Here is a 20,225-nt window from a genome sequence, read left to right on the forward strand (position 1 = left end):
ACGGTTATCATCCACAGTTTGGTACCTTTAGTGAGGGAGGAGCTTCAGGAGTTCCTGAGGAGAAACAGTTTGCTTTGTTGCTCTCCTCGGTATGGCAGGCTGTTTGGAGTAATTTAAAGATCATGGGAGACAGATATAAACGTATGGCTGACAGAAAACGCTTGCCAGGTCCAGACCTGAATGTGAATGACTTTGTGTGGTTGTCTACCAGGAATATAAGATTGAAAGTTCACCTTGGATTCTTGAAAGCTGGGACCTACGCTTATTGGTCCGTATAAAATAACCGCCGTCATTAACCCAGCAGCATTTCGTCTTGAACTTCCTTGGGCCCTTAAGTGCCACAACGTGTTCCACAGGTCCTTACTCAAAAAGTATGTGGAACCTCTTGAGCCCTCGCCTCTACCACCGCCCCCAGTAATGGTTGATGGTAATCTGAAGTTCCAGATTTCGAGGATTGTAGATTATCGTCTCCAATGTCATTCTCTACATTACTTGGTGCACTGGAAAGGCTATGGTCCAGAGGAGAGGATGTGGGTTTCAGCATCAGAGGTGAACGCTCCCAGGTTGGTTCGTTCATTCCACACCTCTTATCCTGAGAAACCTGATCCTGAGTGTCCGGAGGCCACTCGTAAAGGGGGGTGCTGTCACCGGTGTGTCAGAAATGACAAAGTCACCCTGCAGTGGGTTGCAGGAGATCTCTACGTTTGGCATTACAGACATCTTCTTAGAGGCTTTCTCTAGGGTCCAGAGGCTACCTTCCTCTGGCTAATTAACTCCCTGGCCTGGGTGTATAAATGCTGCTGTGTTCCAGAGGGAGGTGCCTGCAATATTCATAACTCCTTGTGAAGGCTTTAGCAGGAGCAGTGCTTCTTCCTCTCTGGAGCTTGAGGACATGTGTAAATTTGTGTGGAACGATCCAAAGCTAAGCAACTTCCCCCTGTTTGTTCTCCCTTGTTGTCTTTAGTGTTCAGTGGGGATCGACTAGCGCTCATCTCCTCGCTTCCCTAGCCTTAGCCATACGCCAGTGAAAGACAGGGCATTAGGGGAGACAGGGTGACACTAGACCAGCCTAGGAGGTCTCCACTTCCCCCTTTCCCTAGAGTCTGGGCTCCCTTTCCCTCTTCTCTGTGTTGCACTAAGTCTTTCCCTCACTTTGCGTGACAGGTAGTGATAAGAGGTGGTGATTTAAACGGTATCAAACGGTTCCAGCTGCTGCAGCTCCACTGGTTGGCAGATCCAACGTGGTAATGCGGGTAGTTTGGAGATAGTAGGTGATCTGCTTGTGTGTATCCGATCAAGAAGTCAGAATCGGGCAAAAGTGTTGGTCATGTGGATTATTCTCTATGCGTTTTAGAGTATTTCAACTTCTTCAGGAGAACAACAGAGATTCACAGAGAATCTCTGTGGGTCTACTGAAGAAAAAGTTGGAATTGTTCAAAATGCGTAGAGAATAAGCGCACTACCAATACTTTTGCCTGATACTGAATCCTTAATCGGATACACACCAGCAGCGCAGATCACCCACTATCTTCAGCAGAAGCTTGTGTCGCAGTGTCAGAACCTTACCCTTATCTGATTTTATGCTTGCTACATATGATTTTCATGCCAACGAATAAATTTTAAAAAAATAAAAAAATGCTACTTAATATTAAATATCCTAGCAATTATTATCATCAATGCCTTTAACTAGACACATTTCCTTTCTTCATATCTTATCTCAAATTTTTTTATATTACAATTGTGATTGGAGTACAAAAAAAAATACTAACTCTTCCTCCATGGCATTGCCAGTGTCCCCAACCAATCAGCAGCCATTTCAGTGGTGATATTTCATCTGAGCCAAAAGAGTTTCCTTGCTCCACCCTTCATGATGAATCTTATCCAATAGGAAGCAAGAAGGCCAGTGAGAGACATGGTGGTGCTGGAGGTTTTTTTTTTTGTCTTTATATTAAATTTTACACCACTCTGGTCCCATTTTTAATCCTTAAAATTGGTAGTGGACAGACCTCTCAGTCAATACCTTCTAAATATACAACATAACTTAGATAAATGTGATAGATAAAAAGAAGAGAGGTTGACTGCGGGATTCCGCTACAATGCTTTCGAAGTCTGCAACTAGTCTGACACATAGGTCTGCATAGGAGCTATTGGCACAATATTCTAGGGCATTTTTCTAAGATATTGCTACCCGGTTCATTTTGTACTAGCTATTGGGCCCATTCTACGCCCGGGTGGCGAGCATTTTTATTGGTATATGGTCTCTCATGTTGGTATTTCTGCTGCCCCCATCCTGATATTTGTGCTGCCCCCATCCTGTTCCCCCATCCTGTAATGTGCTGCCCTCATCCCTATCCTGGTATGCATGGCACGCCTCATCCCTATCCTGGTATGCATGGCACCCCTCATCCCCAATCCTGGTATGCATGGCACAACTCACCCCCAATCCTGGAATGCATGGCATCTCTCACCACTAATCCTGGTATGCATGGCACCCCTCATCCCTATCCTGGTATGCATGGCACACCTCATCCTCATCCTGATATGCATGGCACCCCTCACCTCCAATCCTGGTATGCATGGCACCCCCCACCCCCAATCCTGGTATGCATGGCACCTCTCATCCCCAATCCGGGTATGCATGGCACCCCTCATCCCAATCCTGGCATGCATGGCGCCCCTCATAATGGTATGCATGGCCCCCTCATACCCAATCCTGGTATGCATGGTACCCCATACCTCATCCCTATCCTGGTATGCATGGTACCCCTCATCCCTATCCTGATATGCATAGCACCCCATCCCTCATCCTGGTATGCATGGTACCCCATCCCTCATCCCTATCCTGGTATGCATGGTACCCCTCATTCCTATCCTGGTATACATAGCACCCCATCCCTCATCCTGGTATGCATGGTACCCCTCATCCCTATCCTGGTATACATGGTACCCCTCATCCCTATCCTGGTATGCATGGCCCCTCATCCGAATCCTGGTACGCATGCCCCCCCAGATCCCTATCCTGGTATGCATGGTACCCCTCATACCCCAATCCTGGTATGCATGGCACCCCCCCATCCCCAATCCTGGTATGCATGACACCCCCCATCCCCAATCCTGGTATGCATGGCACCCCTCATTTCAAATCTGGTATACATGGCACCCCTCATCCCAATCCTGGTATGCATGGCACCCCAGCTCTCATCCTGGTATGCATGGCACCCCTCATCCAAATTTGATATATATGGCACCCCTCATCCCAATCCTGGTATGTATGGCACCCCTCATCCCCCAATCCTGGTATGCATGGCACCCCCATCCCCAAATCCTGCTATGTATGGTACCCAATCCCTCATCCTGGTATACATGGCTTTCTCATCCCCAATCCTGGTAGGTATGGCCCCCTCATCCCTATCCTGGTATGCATGGCACTCCTCATCCCCCCACTCCTGGTATTCATGGTACCCCTCATCCCCCAATCCTGGTATGCATGGTACCCCTCATCCCCCAATCCTGGTATGCATGGTACCCCTCATCCCCCAATCCTGGTATGGGTGGTCCCCTCACCCCCAATCAAGGTATGCATGGTCCCCTCATCCCCAATCCTGGTATGCCTGGTCCCCTCATCCCCCAATCCTGTTATGTATGGCACCCCTCACCCCCCAATACTGGTATGTATGATATCCCTCATCCCCCAATCCTAGTATGCGTGGTCCCCTCATCCCCTAATCCTGGTATGCATGGTAACCCTCAATCCTGGTATGTATGATATCCCTCATCCCCCAATCCTGGTATGTGTGGCCCCCTCACCCCCAATCCTGGTATGTATGGTACTCCTGATCCCCCAATCCTGGTGTTATGGTACCCCTCATCCCCCAATCCTGGTATGTGTGGCCCCCTCATCCCCCCCAATCCTGGTATGCATAGTACCCCTCACCCCTCAATCCTGGTATGCATGGTACCCCTCACCCCCCCCAATCCTGGTATGCATGGTCCCCTCATCCCCCAATCCTGGTATGCATGGTACCCCTCATCCCCCAATCCTGGTATGCATGATACCCCTCATCCCCCAATCCTGGTATGAGTGGCCCCCTCATCCCCCAATCCTGGTATGCATGGTCCCCTCAACCCCAATCCTGGTATGTGTGGCCCCCTCATCCCCCAATCCTGGTATGTGTGGCCCCCTCATCCCCCAATCCTGGTATGTGTGGCCCCCTCATCCCCCAATCCTGGTATGTGTGGCCCCCTCATCCCCCAATCCTGGCATGCATGGTACCCCTCATCCCTTTCACGCTGCACACATACAAAAAATAAACACTTATACTCACCTTTCTTCACTGTGCTCCAGCGCTGTGGTGTCCTGTTCTGCCGGAGGCTGGGGGAGTGGTGTGGCGCCGGAGTATGCGCGTGCCCATACCGCGCTGTCTGGCGCCATTTTGCTGAAGACACACTGCAAATTTGTCTTCAGTAAAACAGTGCCGGAAAGCACTATGCGCATGCGCCTATTCCGACGCCTTCACTCCTGCCCCGGTCTCCGGCGAAAAGAGGCGCTGCGGCAACGCTCCTCCCGGTCAGGTAAGTATGTAAGTATGGCGCCGGAGATCGCGGTATGCGTTCAGTGCCTACGCATACTGTGATCTCCGGCGCCATACACTCCTCTTACCTGTAACGGCTCCATGCGTTCTTCTGTCTGGAGCCAGACTGCGCAGGCGTGTCGCCTTTGTGCAGTCTATAAAGGCTTCAGACAGAGACACGCATCCCCGGTTATATTATAGATTCTGGTTACACTAATGCAAATAAATAAATAAAAGGTTACAATGGTGGACATACAAAGCTAATAGCATTGCAATCAGCACCAATGTACAGTACTGTGTTGCTCTCCATAAGTTCTACACGTGTTGACCAGCACAGTAACTCTAAACTGCTTAGCCATTTCACAGCATAGGTCCTTGGTGAAATTAGACCTCCCACTTTCACTAATGCTTTTAAATTGTCTGTTTTCTCCTAGTTATTCTTTTACTTGACATCAGAGAATAAGCACCAGTTCATTGTTGCCATGGCTACAAATTGTAGTTATCTTTTTTTTTTCTATTCCTGTATCTCTGATGGCTTGATTTTATCTGGAAAGTGCCAGCAAACACACTCACACATTTTCTTTAGTGCTTCCAAAAGATTAAATGCATTACATTTTTTTATCAGAGCCGATCATTTTAGCATGGAAGGAGGTAAATCATGGGATATTTGGATATTGAAAGACCTTTGCTTCAAATAGACACATTTCTATATGAGTGGCATTTGATAATTCTCCTAATATTGTTCAGATATATAATTACATGCAAGATCTACGGCTGTTGTAGCAGAAGTGTAATGTGGCATTTCTGTGCTTCTTTCCTGTGTCTCATATGCCCGCATACTAGAACATTCAACAGCTTTGTCAGTCTGTTTATATGAATTCAGTCTTGCGGCTTTACGTTTCTTTTGACCTTTGATTTTTCAATTAATTTTATTTCTAGAAAATGTTTACAGTATAGTTGAGCAGACACATTAGTTGAAATTAAATATATTCATAATTACTTCACAATTTCCCCCAAAAAATAACTTACTCTGTTACATTGCTTTCTCAATTGTGTACCATATTCATCACTGTCGTGTATAAGTGATTTGATTCCCTAATCTGTTCCTTGTGTCAAGCTTTATAATATCCAATAATCACAGTAAAATCTGTTCGCATACAGCTGTTGGGGTAAACAGTCTTCAATATGGTATCATCAACTTGGTTCCCACAAGGCAGTATATTCAATACATTCTATTTAGAATAACATTTCTGTTTTCTGGACAGTTGGTCTGCTAAAACTACAGTAGATGGGCAGAAAAAACTGTTTGATTTTGCAAAAGAGCTATTAGCTGCAAAAACTACATGGTCATTACAATTGGAGACACCGTTTTGGGCGTATAAATATGTAAATTTGTAATCACCTTTAATTAGCAAATCACACTTGATTTGTCTAGGGACGTAATCATTGAAGTACAATAATATGGCTGCCATCTTGTTACACTGACAGAAACATGTCCTAGAATGCTAGGACAGATGCCTGTGAGCGTATACAGTATGTAGCTCTACTACTGTGACTCTGCACACGCGCCCTCCCATCAGGCCATGCGCCCTGTCATCAGTCTGCGTGCAGGCTTTTTACTGCTCTTATATAACATATTATATTAATCCACTATAATTCCAAAAGTTAATCATTTTACTTGATAAGGAAAAACTTCCTCAATTGTAAATATTTTTTTAACAAATATCAAAGTTGGCCGTCTACTTTGTCCAAGCATTGTCCCGTTGTGTATTTCAGTTTGACATCCCTGGCTTAAAGAGTAATTCTCATCATGTTAAAGGGTTACAATCGCAAAGAGGTTGTAAAAACAAACAACTTTGAAAATTTACTTTTGATTAAAAATCCTCTCCATTTTCAAGAACAGAACTCCTCTGCAATCGGTGGCTAGTATCTTAGGCTTGGAGTGCAGTGCTTACAAACTCTTTGCTATAGACTCTATATCACGCTAATGTATGGGTTATTTTTCTAAACTAAAACCTCAGTATTCAGGTTAAATTGCAGTGTTGGCACTTTGCAATAAATAACTGCATTTTGGATTGCAGTTTCGGCACTCGGTTTCTAAAGGGTTCGCCATCACTGACCTAAACCATATACTGTCAAGCTATTTCCAGGTCACAACAGTCGCTCAGTTGAGCTCAGAAAGACAGGGTGGACAGCAGTGTGAGCACCTTCTTCTTACTTCAGCACTTCTAGTATCTCTGGTATTAGATCAGATAGACAAGGTGTGAGCATCCTATTCTTCTTTCTTCAGTAACCCTAGTATTTGCAATATTAGATCAGAAAGACAAACATGTGTGATTGCAATAACTTTCTGAGAGAAATACTACATTTTCTGGAACAATTTCAAGGGTGCCAACACTTTTAGCCATGACTGTAAGTCTACTATAAAGAGAAGACTTCATGACCGTAAATACAGAGGGTTCACCACAAGGTGCCAACCACTAATCAGCCTTAAAAATAGAAAGGCCAGATTAGACTTTGCCAAAAAACATCTAAAGAAGACAGCTGAGTTCTGGAAAAGCATTCTTTGAACAGATGAAGCTAAGATGAACCTGTACCAGAATAATGGGAAGAAGAAAGCATAGAGAAGGTTTGGAGCGGCTCAAGATCCAAAGCACACCACATCCTCTGTAAAACATGGAGGCAGTGTGATGGCATGGGCATGCATGTCTTCCAATGGCACTGGGTCACTAGGATCACTAGTGTTTATTGATGATGTGATTGAAGATAGAAGCAGCTTGATGAATTCTGAAGTGTACAGGGTGATACTTTCTCCTCAGATTCAACCAAATGCAGCAAGGTTGATTGTAACCCCAAAAATACTGCAAAAGCAATCCAGGCGTTTTATTAAGGCAAAGAAGTGGAATATTCTGCACTGGCAATGGCAGAGTCAATCACCCGATCTCAACCCCATCTAGCAGCATTTCACATGGTTAAGACAAAACTTAAGGCAGAAAGACCCACAAGCAAGCAACAACTGAAGTCAGCTGCAGTAAAGGCCCGGCAAAGCATCACAAAGGAGGAAACCCAGTGTTTGGTGACATCCATGGCTTCCAGACTTCAGGCAGTCATTGCCTGCAAAGGATTCTCTACAAAGTAAAAAATGAACATTTTATTTATGATAAAATTAATTTATCCAATTACTTTTGAGCCATAAAGTGAGGAGGATTTGTAGAAAAATGGTTGCAATTCCCAAATGTTTCACGGGATTTCTTTGTTCAACCCCTTTAATTAAACCTGAAATCTACATTTCAATTGTATCTCAGTTGTTTCATTTTAAATCAAACAAAGTGGCATGCAGAGCCCAAATCAGGACGATTCTCTCACTATTCAACTATTTCTGGACCTAACTGAACATGTCACTGGTTCAACCCTGCAAACATGTATTCTGATAAGTTCAAGACAGACTCTGTTAGAAATGGTTAGGGTTTTTTATTAACCATTAACCATGTTCATGAGTAGTCTCCAAACTGTACTGTTGAGAGGTTAAAATTGTTATGCATTAAATTATGATTTTATAATACCAGTATCATAAAACTGCTGATTTCCTGTTATTGAGGTGCACTGTAGTTGCACCATTTAACTAAGAGCTTTTTTACTGTCATAGTTATTATTATATCATCTTCTACGAACATTGAGCTTCATGGCTTTCTCAATAAGATGTCAATGTAATGTTGAGTTGTTCCACTTGCCCTTGTCAGCACTTAAAATGGCCTATTTTTCACAGGAAGTGATGATTTCATGCTGTTACTTACAAGCTAGACATCAGTAAATGCTTTCTAAAATACTCTTAATGGTTTTACAGCGCACAGAGTACATGATTTCAAAGCAAATAAAGTTACATGAACAAGAAAAGTATGTCCAATAGTTTCTAATAGTTAAACAAAGTTTTATGAGTTCTCTAACACATTTTCCTTTCTGGAATTTTTAAAATGTAAAAGATTAAAATATATACAGTTGGGAAAATAAGTATTTGATACACTGCCGATTTTGCAAGTTTTCCCACCTACAAAGATTGGAGAAGTATGTAATTTTTATCGTAGGTACTGTAGGACTGCAATGATGAAATTGGGCATCCTCTATGACTAGAGGAAAGAAGGTTTATTCATAATCACAGACGGCAAATCCGTTCTGTAAGTGCAGTGAGACTATGAAATTCTACTCACATGATGTTGTAATGTGTTTGATTCACTAAAAAAGTTCAAGGAGGGACTTGATGCCTTTCTTGAAAAATAAAATATTACAGGTTATGGGTATGGGACATTTTCCAGGGAACTAGTGTAATTGTCGTATGTGGAGTTGGAAAGGAATTTTTCCCCTAATATTTAGTAATTATCATCTGCCTCGTGGGTTTCTAGCTTCCTTTGGATCAACATGTTAGGTTATAGGTTGAATGCAAAGGACTATTATCTATTGTGGCAAAGTCACTGGTTAAGTACTGGAGGGGAGATATGCACCTACAAAGAATGGAGACGTCTGTAATTTTTATCGTAGATACACTTCAACTGTGAGAGACAGAATCTAAAAATAAAAAACAGAAAATCACATTGGATGATGTTTAAATAATTAAATTGCATTTTATTGCATGAAATAAGTATTTGATCACCTACCAACCAGCAAGAATTCTGGCTCTCACAGTCCTGTTTTTTTCTTTAAGAAGCCGTCCTACTCTGCACTCATTACCTGTACTAATTGCACTTGTTTGAACTTGTTATCTGTTTAAAAGACACCTGTCCACACACTCAGTCAATCACACTCTAACCTCTCCACCATGGCCAAGATGAAAGAGCTGACTAAGGACATCAGGGACAAAATTATATACCTGCACAAGGCAAGCAGCTTGGTGCAAAGGCAACAACTGTTGGCACAATTATTAGAAAATGGAAGAAACACAAAATGACTGTCAGTCTTCCTCTATCTGGGGCTCCATGCAACATCTCGTCTCGAGGGGTAAGGATGATGTAGGGAAAGGTCAAGAATCAGCCCAGAACTACACATGAGTACCTGGTCAATTACCTGAAGAGAGCTGGGACCAAAGTCTCAAACATTAGCGTTAGTAACACACTACACCGTCATGGATTAAAATCCTGCAAGGTCTCCCTACTTATGCCAGCACATGTCCAGCTCCATTTGAAGTTCACCAGTAACCATCAGGACGAGCCAGAGGAGGCACAGGAGAAAGTCATGTGGTCAGCTAAGACCAAAATGGAACTTTTTGGTATGAACTCTACTTGCTGTGTTTGAAGGAAGAAGAAGGATGAATACAACCCCAAGAACGCCATCCCAACCTTGAAGCTTGGTGGGGGAAACCTAATACTTTGGGGTGCTTTTCTGGAAAGGGGACAGGGCGACTGCACTGTATTGAAGGTAGGATGGATGGGGTCATGTATTGCAAGATTTTGCCAACAACCTCCTTCCCTCAGTAAGAACATTGAAGATGGGTCGTGGCTGGGTCTTCCAGCATGACAATGACCCGAAACACACAGCTAGGGCTACTAAGGAGTGGCTCCATAAGAAGCATTTCAAGGTCCTGGAGTGGCCTAGCCAGTCTACAGACCTGAACCCAATATAACATTTTTGGAGGGAGCAGAAACTCAATGTTGCCCAGCGACAGCCCAGAAATCTGAAAGATCTGGAGAAGATCTGTATGGAGGTGTGGGCCAAAATCCCTGCTGCAGTGTGTGCAAACTTGGTCAAAAACTACAGGAAACGTCTGACCTCTGTAACTGAAAACAAAGGTTTCTGTACCAAATATAAAAGGGGTTTTTCCACAAACAAAAGTTCATTTTAAGCAATAGATTTTTGAATAATAATAATAAGTTCCACAATTGAATGTATTTAAATAAAATGTTTCTGTGCTGAGATAATCTTATAAATGTTCCCTTGTGTAATATCTGTATCTGACCATGCAGGAACAAGGCCTAATAATACCACTTCTCCTGGCCAGGGGAGGAAGCAAAAGAGAGTATACAGACAGGACAGCCAGGGATCACAGCTGATTCTTTCTTTGAAGTAAAACATTGTTTAAAAACAGGCAAGGAAATGTTTTACTTCACAAAAAGAATCAGCTGTGATCCCGTGCTGTAATATCTCTACACTCTTTTACTTCTTCCCCTGCCCAGGAGATGTGGTATGATCAGACCGTGCTCCATACACGGTCAGACACAGACATTACACATGGGGCACATTTATAAGATTATCTCAGCACAGGAACATTTTATTTAAACACATCCAATTTTGGAACTTATTATTATTCCAAGATCTATTGATTAAAATCAACTTTAGTTCGGGGGAAAACCCCTTTAAGTTCTATTTAGCTATTGTATCAAATACTTATTTCATGCAATAAAATGCAAATGAATTATGTAAAAATTATGCAATGTGATTTTCTGGATTTTTTTTAAGATTTTGTCTTTCATAGTTGACATGTACCTATGATAAACATTACAGACCTCTCCATGCTTTGTAGGTGGGAAAACTTGCAAAATCGGCAGTGTATCAAATACTTATTTTCCCAACTGTATATATATTTTTGCCTAAAGATACAAAGGAAATATGCCTGCTTAACTGTTCAATAACAGTAATTTTGACCAGTGGTGCCCAAACTTTTGCATGCCACTGTATGCCATCAGCAGCAGGTGATGTCTGTAATATACAAACCACATTATGTCGTGATGCAATCGCAGGGTGCTCAAAGATTGCACTGCCATATGGCAGCTGGACAGGAATTATACTTTGGAATTTTAAATATTGTAATTTGAGATTAATGGATCTTTTGAAATCTGAATTTGCCAACTTTGCCAATTTTCCCCAAAAAATTGATTTGTGGCAAATAGATTTGGACGAATCTTAATTCTGGAAAGGTTGTAGTTGCTCAGAAAATACACGTGGGGTAGAGGAAAGAGAGAGAATACTACTGATCATAAGAGCTTACTCTCTACAGGCGAGAGAGAACCCTGCTGAGCATAAGAGCTTGCACTCTCCAGGAGAGAAAGAGGACCTCGCTGATCATTAGAGCTTACTCACTACTCTACAGAAAAGAGGACACTGCTGATCATAAGAGCAGGCTTTCACTCTACAAAAGAGAAAGAGGACCCCGCTGATTATTAGAGCTTACTCTCTCTTCTGCTTAGAGAGAGAGGACCCTGCTGATCATAAAAGCTTACAATCTACAGAAGAGAGGGAGAGATTTACCCAGTGATTCTCGAGATAGAAAACAACATACGAACTGTGCTCTGTTGGAAACAGCTGATCTGTAATGGTCCAGGTACTGACCGCCACTGTACAAGGTATACAAGATGATCTGTAAGATGTCATAGCTGCAGAGCATTATGTATAGGCCCGTGCAGCGACACAAAATGACATAAGCCCACTCTCTGATGCTTTAGCATTGTTGGAAGTGGGGCTGGCAAGTTTTTTTGGTTTTTTTTGTTATGAACCATGAATTGATTCTCAAAATGTTTGAATTTGCATAAAACCACTAACTTTAGGAAATTCGATTCAAACTCGATCCTCTGCTGATTGATCCGTTTATCTCTAATTGTAAAACATAATACCAATCGAACAATCAAGTATACTAATGGTGCATAAAATAAGTTTCAAAACAATAAAGCAATAAAATTACAAAAGCCTTGTCAACATGCGATTTTACTGCAAATGGTTATGGTCTTCAAATTGTAATAGCCGTCCATTTTTTTGTGTAAAATTGCTGTTTGACTGCAAAACTATGTCAATTAGCAATCAATTTAAACCCTGTACTGATTTTCAGTATAACCACATCTTCTTATGGCTTTATTTACGGCTGTGATGAAGGGGGCTACTTAGGCATTCGACTGTAGGATTGTTTTTTTGAGGGCCTTTAAAAAAATGTAAACATTTACCCAACAGTCCCACTTCATTTTTCAACATAATCCCCTCTATTGTCAACATGCTTTTTTCAGCATCGCCCTCATGCATTTGTCCCATGTGAAAAAAAAGTTTATTTCCTGGTCTTCTAGCCATGCAAAAAAATATATACCGATATTACTTCAGAATCAGATGCCACACAGGCTTTCTTTAATTTTCATGAATAAATGACAGTCGCTTGGGGTAAGATCTGGTGAGTAGGGTGATGTTCCAGTAGCTCTAATCCATCAGTAATAATTATGCAGTTTACTTCTCTACATTTTTGAACATTCGCATAATTTCATTCACTGAAATTTGTTACACTAGTAAATAAAGATATACAATATAGATCCTCTAAATTTCAGATCTCTGCCAAAAGCATTTTAGAATATGAACTTTTTGAATAACTATGGTACTTTGCTCCCTTGAAACCAATTGCATTTTAAGGAGTGCTATATTACAAAGGAACTATCATATGTTTACACACACAAAATAATGTCAAAACAGATATTCCAAAATAAGGATTCATATAGCAATAAAGGTAGAATTGTCTGCTGTCTAAGAGTCGCATGATTTTGATTCGAAAGCTATTTTAATACATAGAGGGATGAGTCAAAAAGTATCATGAGATGAGTTAAAAGATAATATAATGTGTGTAACACAACAAACCAAAACCAACAAGTCAGAACATATTACTATCAGTCCAACATGGTGGTAGTAGTATACAAGTTTTTGAAGATACTTTGCTTCCTTAGAACTGTGGGGCCCATTATTCTATATGGAGGACTATGTGGGGCCCATTATTCTGTATGAAGGACTATGTGGGGCCCATTATTCTATATGGAGGACTATGTGGGGCCCATTATTCTGTATGGAGGACTATGTGGGGCCATTATTCTGTATGGAGGACTATGTGGGGCCTATTATTCTGTATGGAGGACTATGTTGAGCCCATTATTCTGTATGGAGGACTATGTGAAGCCCATTATTCTGTATGGAGGACTATGTGGGGACCATTATTCTGTATGGAGGACTATGTGGGGCCTATTATTCTGTTTGGATGACTATGTGGAGCCCAATATTCTGTATGAAGGACTATGTGCGGCCATTATTCTGTATGGAGGACTATGTGCGGCCATTATTCTGTATGGAGGACTATGTGGGGCCATTATTCTGTATGGAGGACTATGTGGGGCCCATTATTCTGTATGGAGCACTGTGAGGCCCATTATACTGTATACTGGTTGGCCCGCCACTTTGTCCAAGGTTTTCATTTTGGCCCTCTGTGTGTTTGAGTTTGACATCACTGCCGTAGTGGGTTTGTTTTTGTCATTGGTCCATTGTAGAACTATACAGAGAGATACTCACAATGGCGCCTCTAACCAGTCCACAATCATCTACTGTTAGTAAAAAGGAAAACTGATTTAATTTGTTTTGGAACATTAAAACAAATGTCTTTACAATAAAATAAAGCTAAAAAGATATGGATTCTGTAAAAATTTCATGATGTCGCACAAATATTATAGTCACATGATGTTAAATACTCCGTGTGCCTGAAAAATATTTTTCATATGTGCTATGTAGTAAGGGAGAAACAAGAATTAGTATTATTTCTATTGCTTCACATTGTCTTCTTAAGTTGAGAATGTTATAGACATTAATAGTAAAATAATTTTGACATTCGGTTCTATAGGTAAATTAATTCAGAATTTCCTCATTTACATAATTCTCAAGGTTTCCTTTTCACAGCTGTTGGTTCTGTCAGTATGATGGTTGCCTTTCAGATTCATTTTAGCATAAGCTGATGGAGGTTTACCTCTTAACTGAAAATGTGTATTCTGGAAGATCACATAGTGTGAAGCACATACTGTAATCACTTTGAACTGCTTTCTGTTACTCTCCAGAATGCCTTAGGGCGGCTTGTCAGATTTCACCACCTTTGTGGTGAAAGCTTTCTAAATGCTATCTTGCCATCTAACTTGGAAATATATTCTAGCATCATTATAATTGTCATAAAAAAATATATTTATGTGAAATTGTAAACCACATATTTAAAATGGATGAAAATTGAACTGTTTTATTGAACTAAAATACTTAGTGATTTTTATTGTCTTATTATTTGTTTGAGGTTTTACCGTTATTTTGTTTTTGGTGATTTTTTTCACCCGTGTCATGCTCCGCCCCTTTAGACCCTGCCTACAAAACAACAGTTTTGCTAGAAGTGTTTCTTTAAAATCTAAAGTTATAAAATTATTAGCTGTATTATATTCTATTGATCTTAATTGTGTCATGCCCCCATGTCTGGCTTGACATTATTATACATTTGTGATGCATTGACAAACTTCCCATGATGCACTTGTTTCTCTTTTTTTCACAGCAGTTGTCATATGTAGATTGTTCATTTTTCCTTGCAGGCATTCATGTCAATGTTTCAGATTTTGACACAGGAGGGATGGGTGGATGTGATGGATCAAACTCTTAATGCAGTAGGACATATGTGGGCTCCTGTGGTTGCTATCTACTTCATCCTTTATCATCTATTTGCCACTTTGGTGAGTCCAAATATGTATTTTATACAGCATAAATGTAACATTACAGAAATGAAAATGATCTTGTGATCGCTAATGTACTACAACTTCGCTCTTTTCATCGCCATAGTGTACTTGCTGATAACCTTAGCAATACGTTATTTAAATTATCGCCCAATGGAAAGGGTCATGTATTCATGTATGCAGATAGTCTCTTTTCACTTTCACTGCTTGCTCATCACTGTTGTAATTAAGCTGAAGACAAAACTTCAAGCCTCCAGGGTATGAATACTTGATTAGAAATCAGTGCAGCTATTTCCTAAAGTCAGGCTTAAAGTGAACACCAGGGGTTTGTTTCGCTGCTGCACTAATAAAGCCAAAATGCTATAAATAGATTAATTGAGGATTTGCAGAAAAAAAATCAAGATAGATTTGACATTTTAATGCCCTCTCATAGACTTTCAAGAATGACCTTGGAAGCACTTTTAAAAAGACCATTTAGTCATTTCTAGTGATGTTCTAGATGTTTTTAATAGTATTCAACATATGCGTTGCATTCTATAACATCCTATATATTATACAACTATAATTACAGTGAGGAAAATAAGTATTCGATACACTGCCGATTTTGCTGGTTTTCCCACCTACAAAGAATGGAGAGGCCTGTAATTTTTATCGTAGGTACTTGTCAATTGTGAGAGACAGAATCTAAAAATAAAACCAGAAAATCACATTGTAGGATGTTTAAATAATTAAATTGCATTTTATTGCATGAAATAAGTATTTGATCACCTACCAACCAGCAAGAATTCTGGCTCTCACAGATCTGTTAGTTTTTCTTTAAGAAGCCCTCATACTCTGCACTCATTACCTGTATTAATTTCACCTGTTTGAACTCGTTAGCTGTATAAAATACACCTGTCCACACAATCAATCACACTCCAACTTCTCCACCATGGCCAAGAATAAAGAGCTGTCTAAAGACACCAGGAACAAAAATTGTAGACCTGCACAAGGCTGGGATGGGCTACGTGACAATAGGCAAGCAGCTTGGTGAGAAGGCAACAACTGCTGGCACAATTATTAGAAAATGTAAGAATCACAAGGTGACTGTCAATCTTCCTCGGTCTGGGGCTCCATTCAAGATCTCGCCTCGTGGGGTAAGGATGATTCTGAGAAAGGTCAGGAATCAGCCGAGAACTACACATGAGGACCTGGTCTATTACCTGAAAAGAGCTGGGATCAGAGTCTCAAACATTACTGTTAGTGACACACTATACCGTCATGAATTGAAATCCTGCAGGGTACGCAAGGTCCCCCTGCTCACACCAACACATGTCCAGGCCCATTTGAAGTTCACCAGTGACCATCTGGATTATCCAGAGGAACCATGGGAGAAGGTCATGTGGTCAGATAGAACTTTTTGGTATAAACTCCACCTGCTGTGTTTGGAGGAAGAAGAAGGATGAGTACAACCCCAAGAACACTGTCCTAACCGTGAACCATGGTGGGGGAAACATCATACTTTGGGGGTGCTTTTCTGCAAAGGGGACAGGGTGACTGCATCATATTAAAGGGAGGATGGGGTCATGTATCGCAAGATTTTGGCCAGCAACCTCCTTCCCTAAGTAAGAGCATTGAAGAAGGGTCGCGGTAAGGTCTTCCAGCAACACACAGCCAGGACAACTAAGAAGTGGCTCCGTAAGAATCATTTCAAGGTCCTGGAGTGGCCTAGCTAGTCTCAGGACCTAAACCCAATAGAAAATATTTGGAGGGAGCCGAAACTCAATGTTGCCCATCGACATACCCAAAACTTGAAAGATCTGGAGAAGATCTGTATGGAGGAGTGGGCCAAAATCCCTGCTGCAGTGTGTGCAAACTTGGTAAAGAACTACAGGAAACGTCTGACCTTTGTAATTGAAAACAAAGGTTTCTGTACCAAATATTAAGTTCTGTTTTTCTATTGTATCAAATATTTAATCCATGCAATAAAATGCAAATTAATTATGTAAAAATCATGCAATAAAAATTACTGACCTCTCCATTCTTTGTAGGTGGGAAAACTTGTAGAACGTACAAACCATTACACAACTAAAGTAGAAATTAAAAATATAATTATTATTAAATATAATAGATTTTTTCTCCAAAGGTCTCAATTTAATTTGTGTTAGAGAGCCATTACAGCCATGTCTTTACTTCACATAACAAAATCATACTGACAGGTTCTCTTTAAGAAATAATACAATCAGTCAGAGAGTCTCAGATTAGAAGGGATGTGTTGCTCAGAGAAATTAACTTTGTTCGATTATGCAAAGAGCTGGAATGTTAAAGTAATCCCAGTTCTGGCCAGCGATTCATTTTCGTCACTCAACTCCACCTAAAGGCCACGTCCCTCTTGGCCTTTATTAATGGATGCACCATTCTGACAAGTACTGAAAGCTTGCACAAGTGTCATGCGTTCCTGTCTTGGCGCATTCATGGTACTTGCTCTACTGTGAGTAACTAATTACGTAGGCAGTAATGAGGAGAGCTGGATCCTTTGCTGGGACTGGATCCGCTCTCCGATACTTGCCAGCTCATAAGTTTTCTTTACAATGTAAATCTATTTGCAGCCATGCAGGTTTGAGCATGTCTTAATGTACCTAGCCATTAGTGGTTTAATAGGCATAAACCACATCATCAATTCATGAAAACCACAATGGCAGATTTAGTGATTGTCACACATCTACACAACAATAAAATGCTCAACAGCTTTATAAAGTTCACAAAAAAACAAAAACACTTTCATTTGATGGTGATTACTTTGTCTTTTAGTGGAAACTTTCCTAATTTCCAGCTAACGGTATGAATCATTCATTGGTTAAGTATTTTACATATGTTTCTTCTTCAATATTCTCCGCTATGAGGCCTGGCACAGCTGATGCATTTTGATATATTAGCATGGTTTCACATGTATAGTAACCACCATGTCTATCAGTCCTGAAAGATTCATTGTAGATGAGAAGAAAGTAGCTGAATTGCTGGGGGCAATAAGATGGTAAACATTTATCAGAATAAATCCCACTTGACAGTATTTCAGTAAGAATCACTGTAAACTTCTAAAACAAAAATCCTTTTGCTGTAATATTTTGTTTCATGCATTTTGAGCTAAAACATACAAAAAAAAAAGCTTCTGTCAAAAAGCAGCACGTGATATGGAAAAGGTAGGCCCAACGTCATGTCAAATGTCTCCCTGTTGGGAAGACGCACATTGCTATCTGCTGCTGGTTTTTACAAAAGAACATTATCATTATGAGATTTTCGAGGATCTTATTCAGTTTATGCTTGGGCATTACATCTAGGTTACTCGTTTAACAACAATTTTCTATATAATTACTCCCACTCAACTGTCAGAAACGGTGGGTGGTTTAGGGCTTAACTGCCAAATTGGTTATGTCTTCATCATTTTTTAGGATGTTAATTTCTTAAATACTGCCGCATTGCAATGTTTTTAAGTAGTGCAGGTGGTTGGAAAATTGCTCTAAAAGCTGCAGCGTTTTTAGCAGAGGAACATTTTCCTGGCACGGAATCAATTATACAATTGTATACATTTTGTTATGGGCATTTCCAAAGTCTAAGATTTTAATTCTGTTTGGCTTCAAAAATGTTTCATTTGTTCTACTATTACTATTTTTTGCATTAAACTATAAGGAAATTTATTATTTATTTACCATCTACTAGTGATACAACTGGGTTCATAAATATTCATGAATTGCCATCTAGGAATAAGGGAATTATCGGAAGATGGGCTATCCTCCTAGCAAATCCCCTCTAGCGATGTCACTAGAGATACATCTGTACCTGTTTAGTAAGTGTAGTTGGTATGGAAATAATATATGTAGAATTTGAATTATATTTAAATCATGTTAAAGAAAATAAGCCACGTTTCTTGAAGAAGAGTCGATCACCATAAACACAAACAATCTTCCCTTTCAATCGCATAGTCTGCTGTATTTTGTTAGGTATACATAGACAAGTACTCTCGCCGCATTATAATCCTTTCATATGTATGTTACCATATTATTCGCAGAAAGACCAGCTCATTGTAACAAGTAGCAAAATATAAAGTGGCACCGCAATATTATCTGAACTACAGTGCAGCTAATGTGGAGTTACATAATACTAAATTCAAAACAAGAAGAGGTGACACATAAATACAGATTATTGAACATTCAATATATACAGAAGTAACAAACTTGTAGATCAAAGAAATCATCCAGAGTGTATCAAAACATTAAAAAAATTAACTCTGGCACCATGTATGTAGTGTACAGGTACGGTATAATCATCTATAAAGCGGTATAATACTTGTTCTGCCTTCTGTTAAATATGGTAAAATATTAATTACTTAATTGATCAATTAACTTCCACATCCTATATATGTTCACTTTGAATTTATTTAAGCTAACCCCCCAAACAAAATTGCAGGTAGCAATGATACAAATGGGGCTCGTGTCTGCCTAGTCTATACTGTGTGCACAATTAGGCAAGTGAGTATTTTCACGATATCATAATTTTTATGCAGATTTCCCATTACCAAACTGTCTAAACTTTAATGCTTATTGGATGAAGCAGATCAGGTGATGTGTCTGAGGGAGGGTGCGGCCTAAGGATATCCACCCTTCTGCAAGGTGTGCAGAATTATTAGACAGCTTGTTTTCCTCAGGCAAAATAGTCCAAAAAAGAGATGTAACTGATCCTGAAAATTCAAATATTTTTAAGTCTTACAGAACGATACAGCACACCTAAAATTGCTAAGATATTGGGGCGTGATCACAGAACCGTCAAATGTTTTGATGCAAATAGTCAACAGGGTCACAAAAAAACGTGTTGAGAAAAAAGGATGCATATTACCTGCCAAAGATTTGACAAACGTGAAGTAACCAGGAACCCATTATCCTCCAGTGCTGTCATATTCCAGAACTGCAACCTCCCTGGAGTGACCAGAAGTACAAGGTGTTCAGTGCTCAGAGACATGGCCAAGGTAATGAAGGCTGAAACCTGACCACCACTGAACAAGACATATACTGTAAGTTGAAGCATCCAGACTGGGATATGAAGTATGTGAAGACACATTCTTCAAAGGTTTTATGGACTGATGAGATGACTGACTATTGACCGACCAGATGGATGGGCCTGTGCCTGGATCAGTAACTCACCTCAG

At 40.5% G+C, this 20,225-nt stretch overlaps 1 protein-coding gene across 3 annotated transcripts in view; it reads left to right on the forward strand.

Moving 5' to 3' along the window:
• Nucleotides 1-20,225, forward strand: part of NALCN (sodium leak channel, non-selective) — an 850,352-nt gene that overhangs the window by 539,456 nt on the left and 290,671 nt on the right. For all 3 annotated transcript variants that reach the window (XM_073664203.1, XM_073664204.1, XM_073664206.1), the window contains one exon: nucleotides 14,909-15,046. In XM_073664203.1, coding sequence (XP_073520304.1) covers nucleotides 14,909-15,046 — 138 coding nt within the window. The remainder of the gene's footprint in view (nucleotides 1-14,908; nucleotides 15,047-20,225) is intronic.

This window comes from Phyllobates terribilis, unplaced genomic scaffold, assembly GCF_046119375.1.
Source record: "Phyllobates terribilis strain yellow unplaced genomic scaffold, ASM4611937v1 Scaffold_2__4_contigs__length_985480577, whole genome shotgun sequence".
In the NCBI taxonomy this organism is placed as follows: Eukaryota; Metazoa; Chordata; class Amphibia; order Anura; family Dendrobatidae; genus Phyllobates; species Phyllobates terribilis.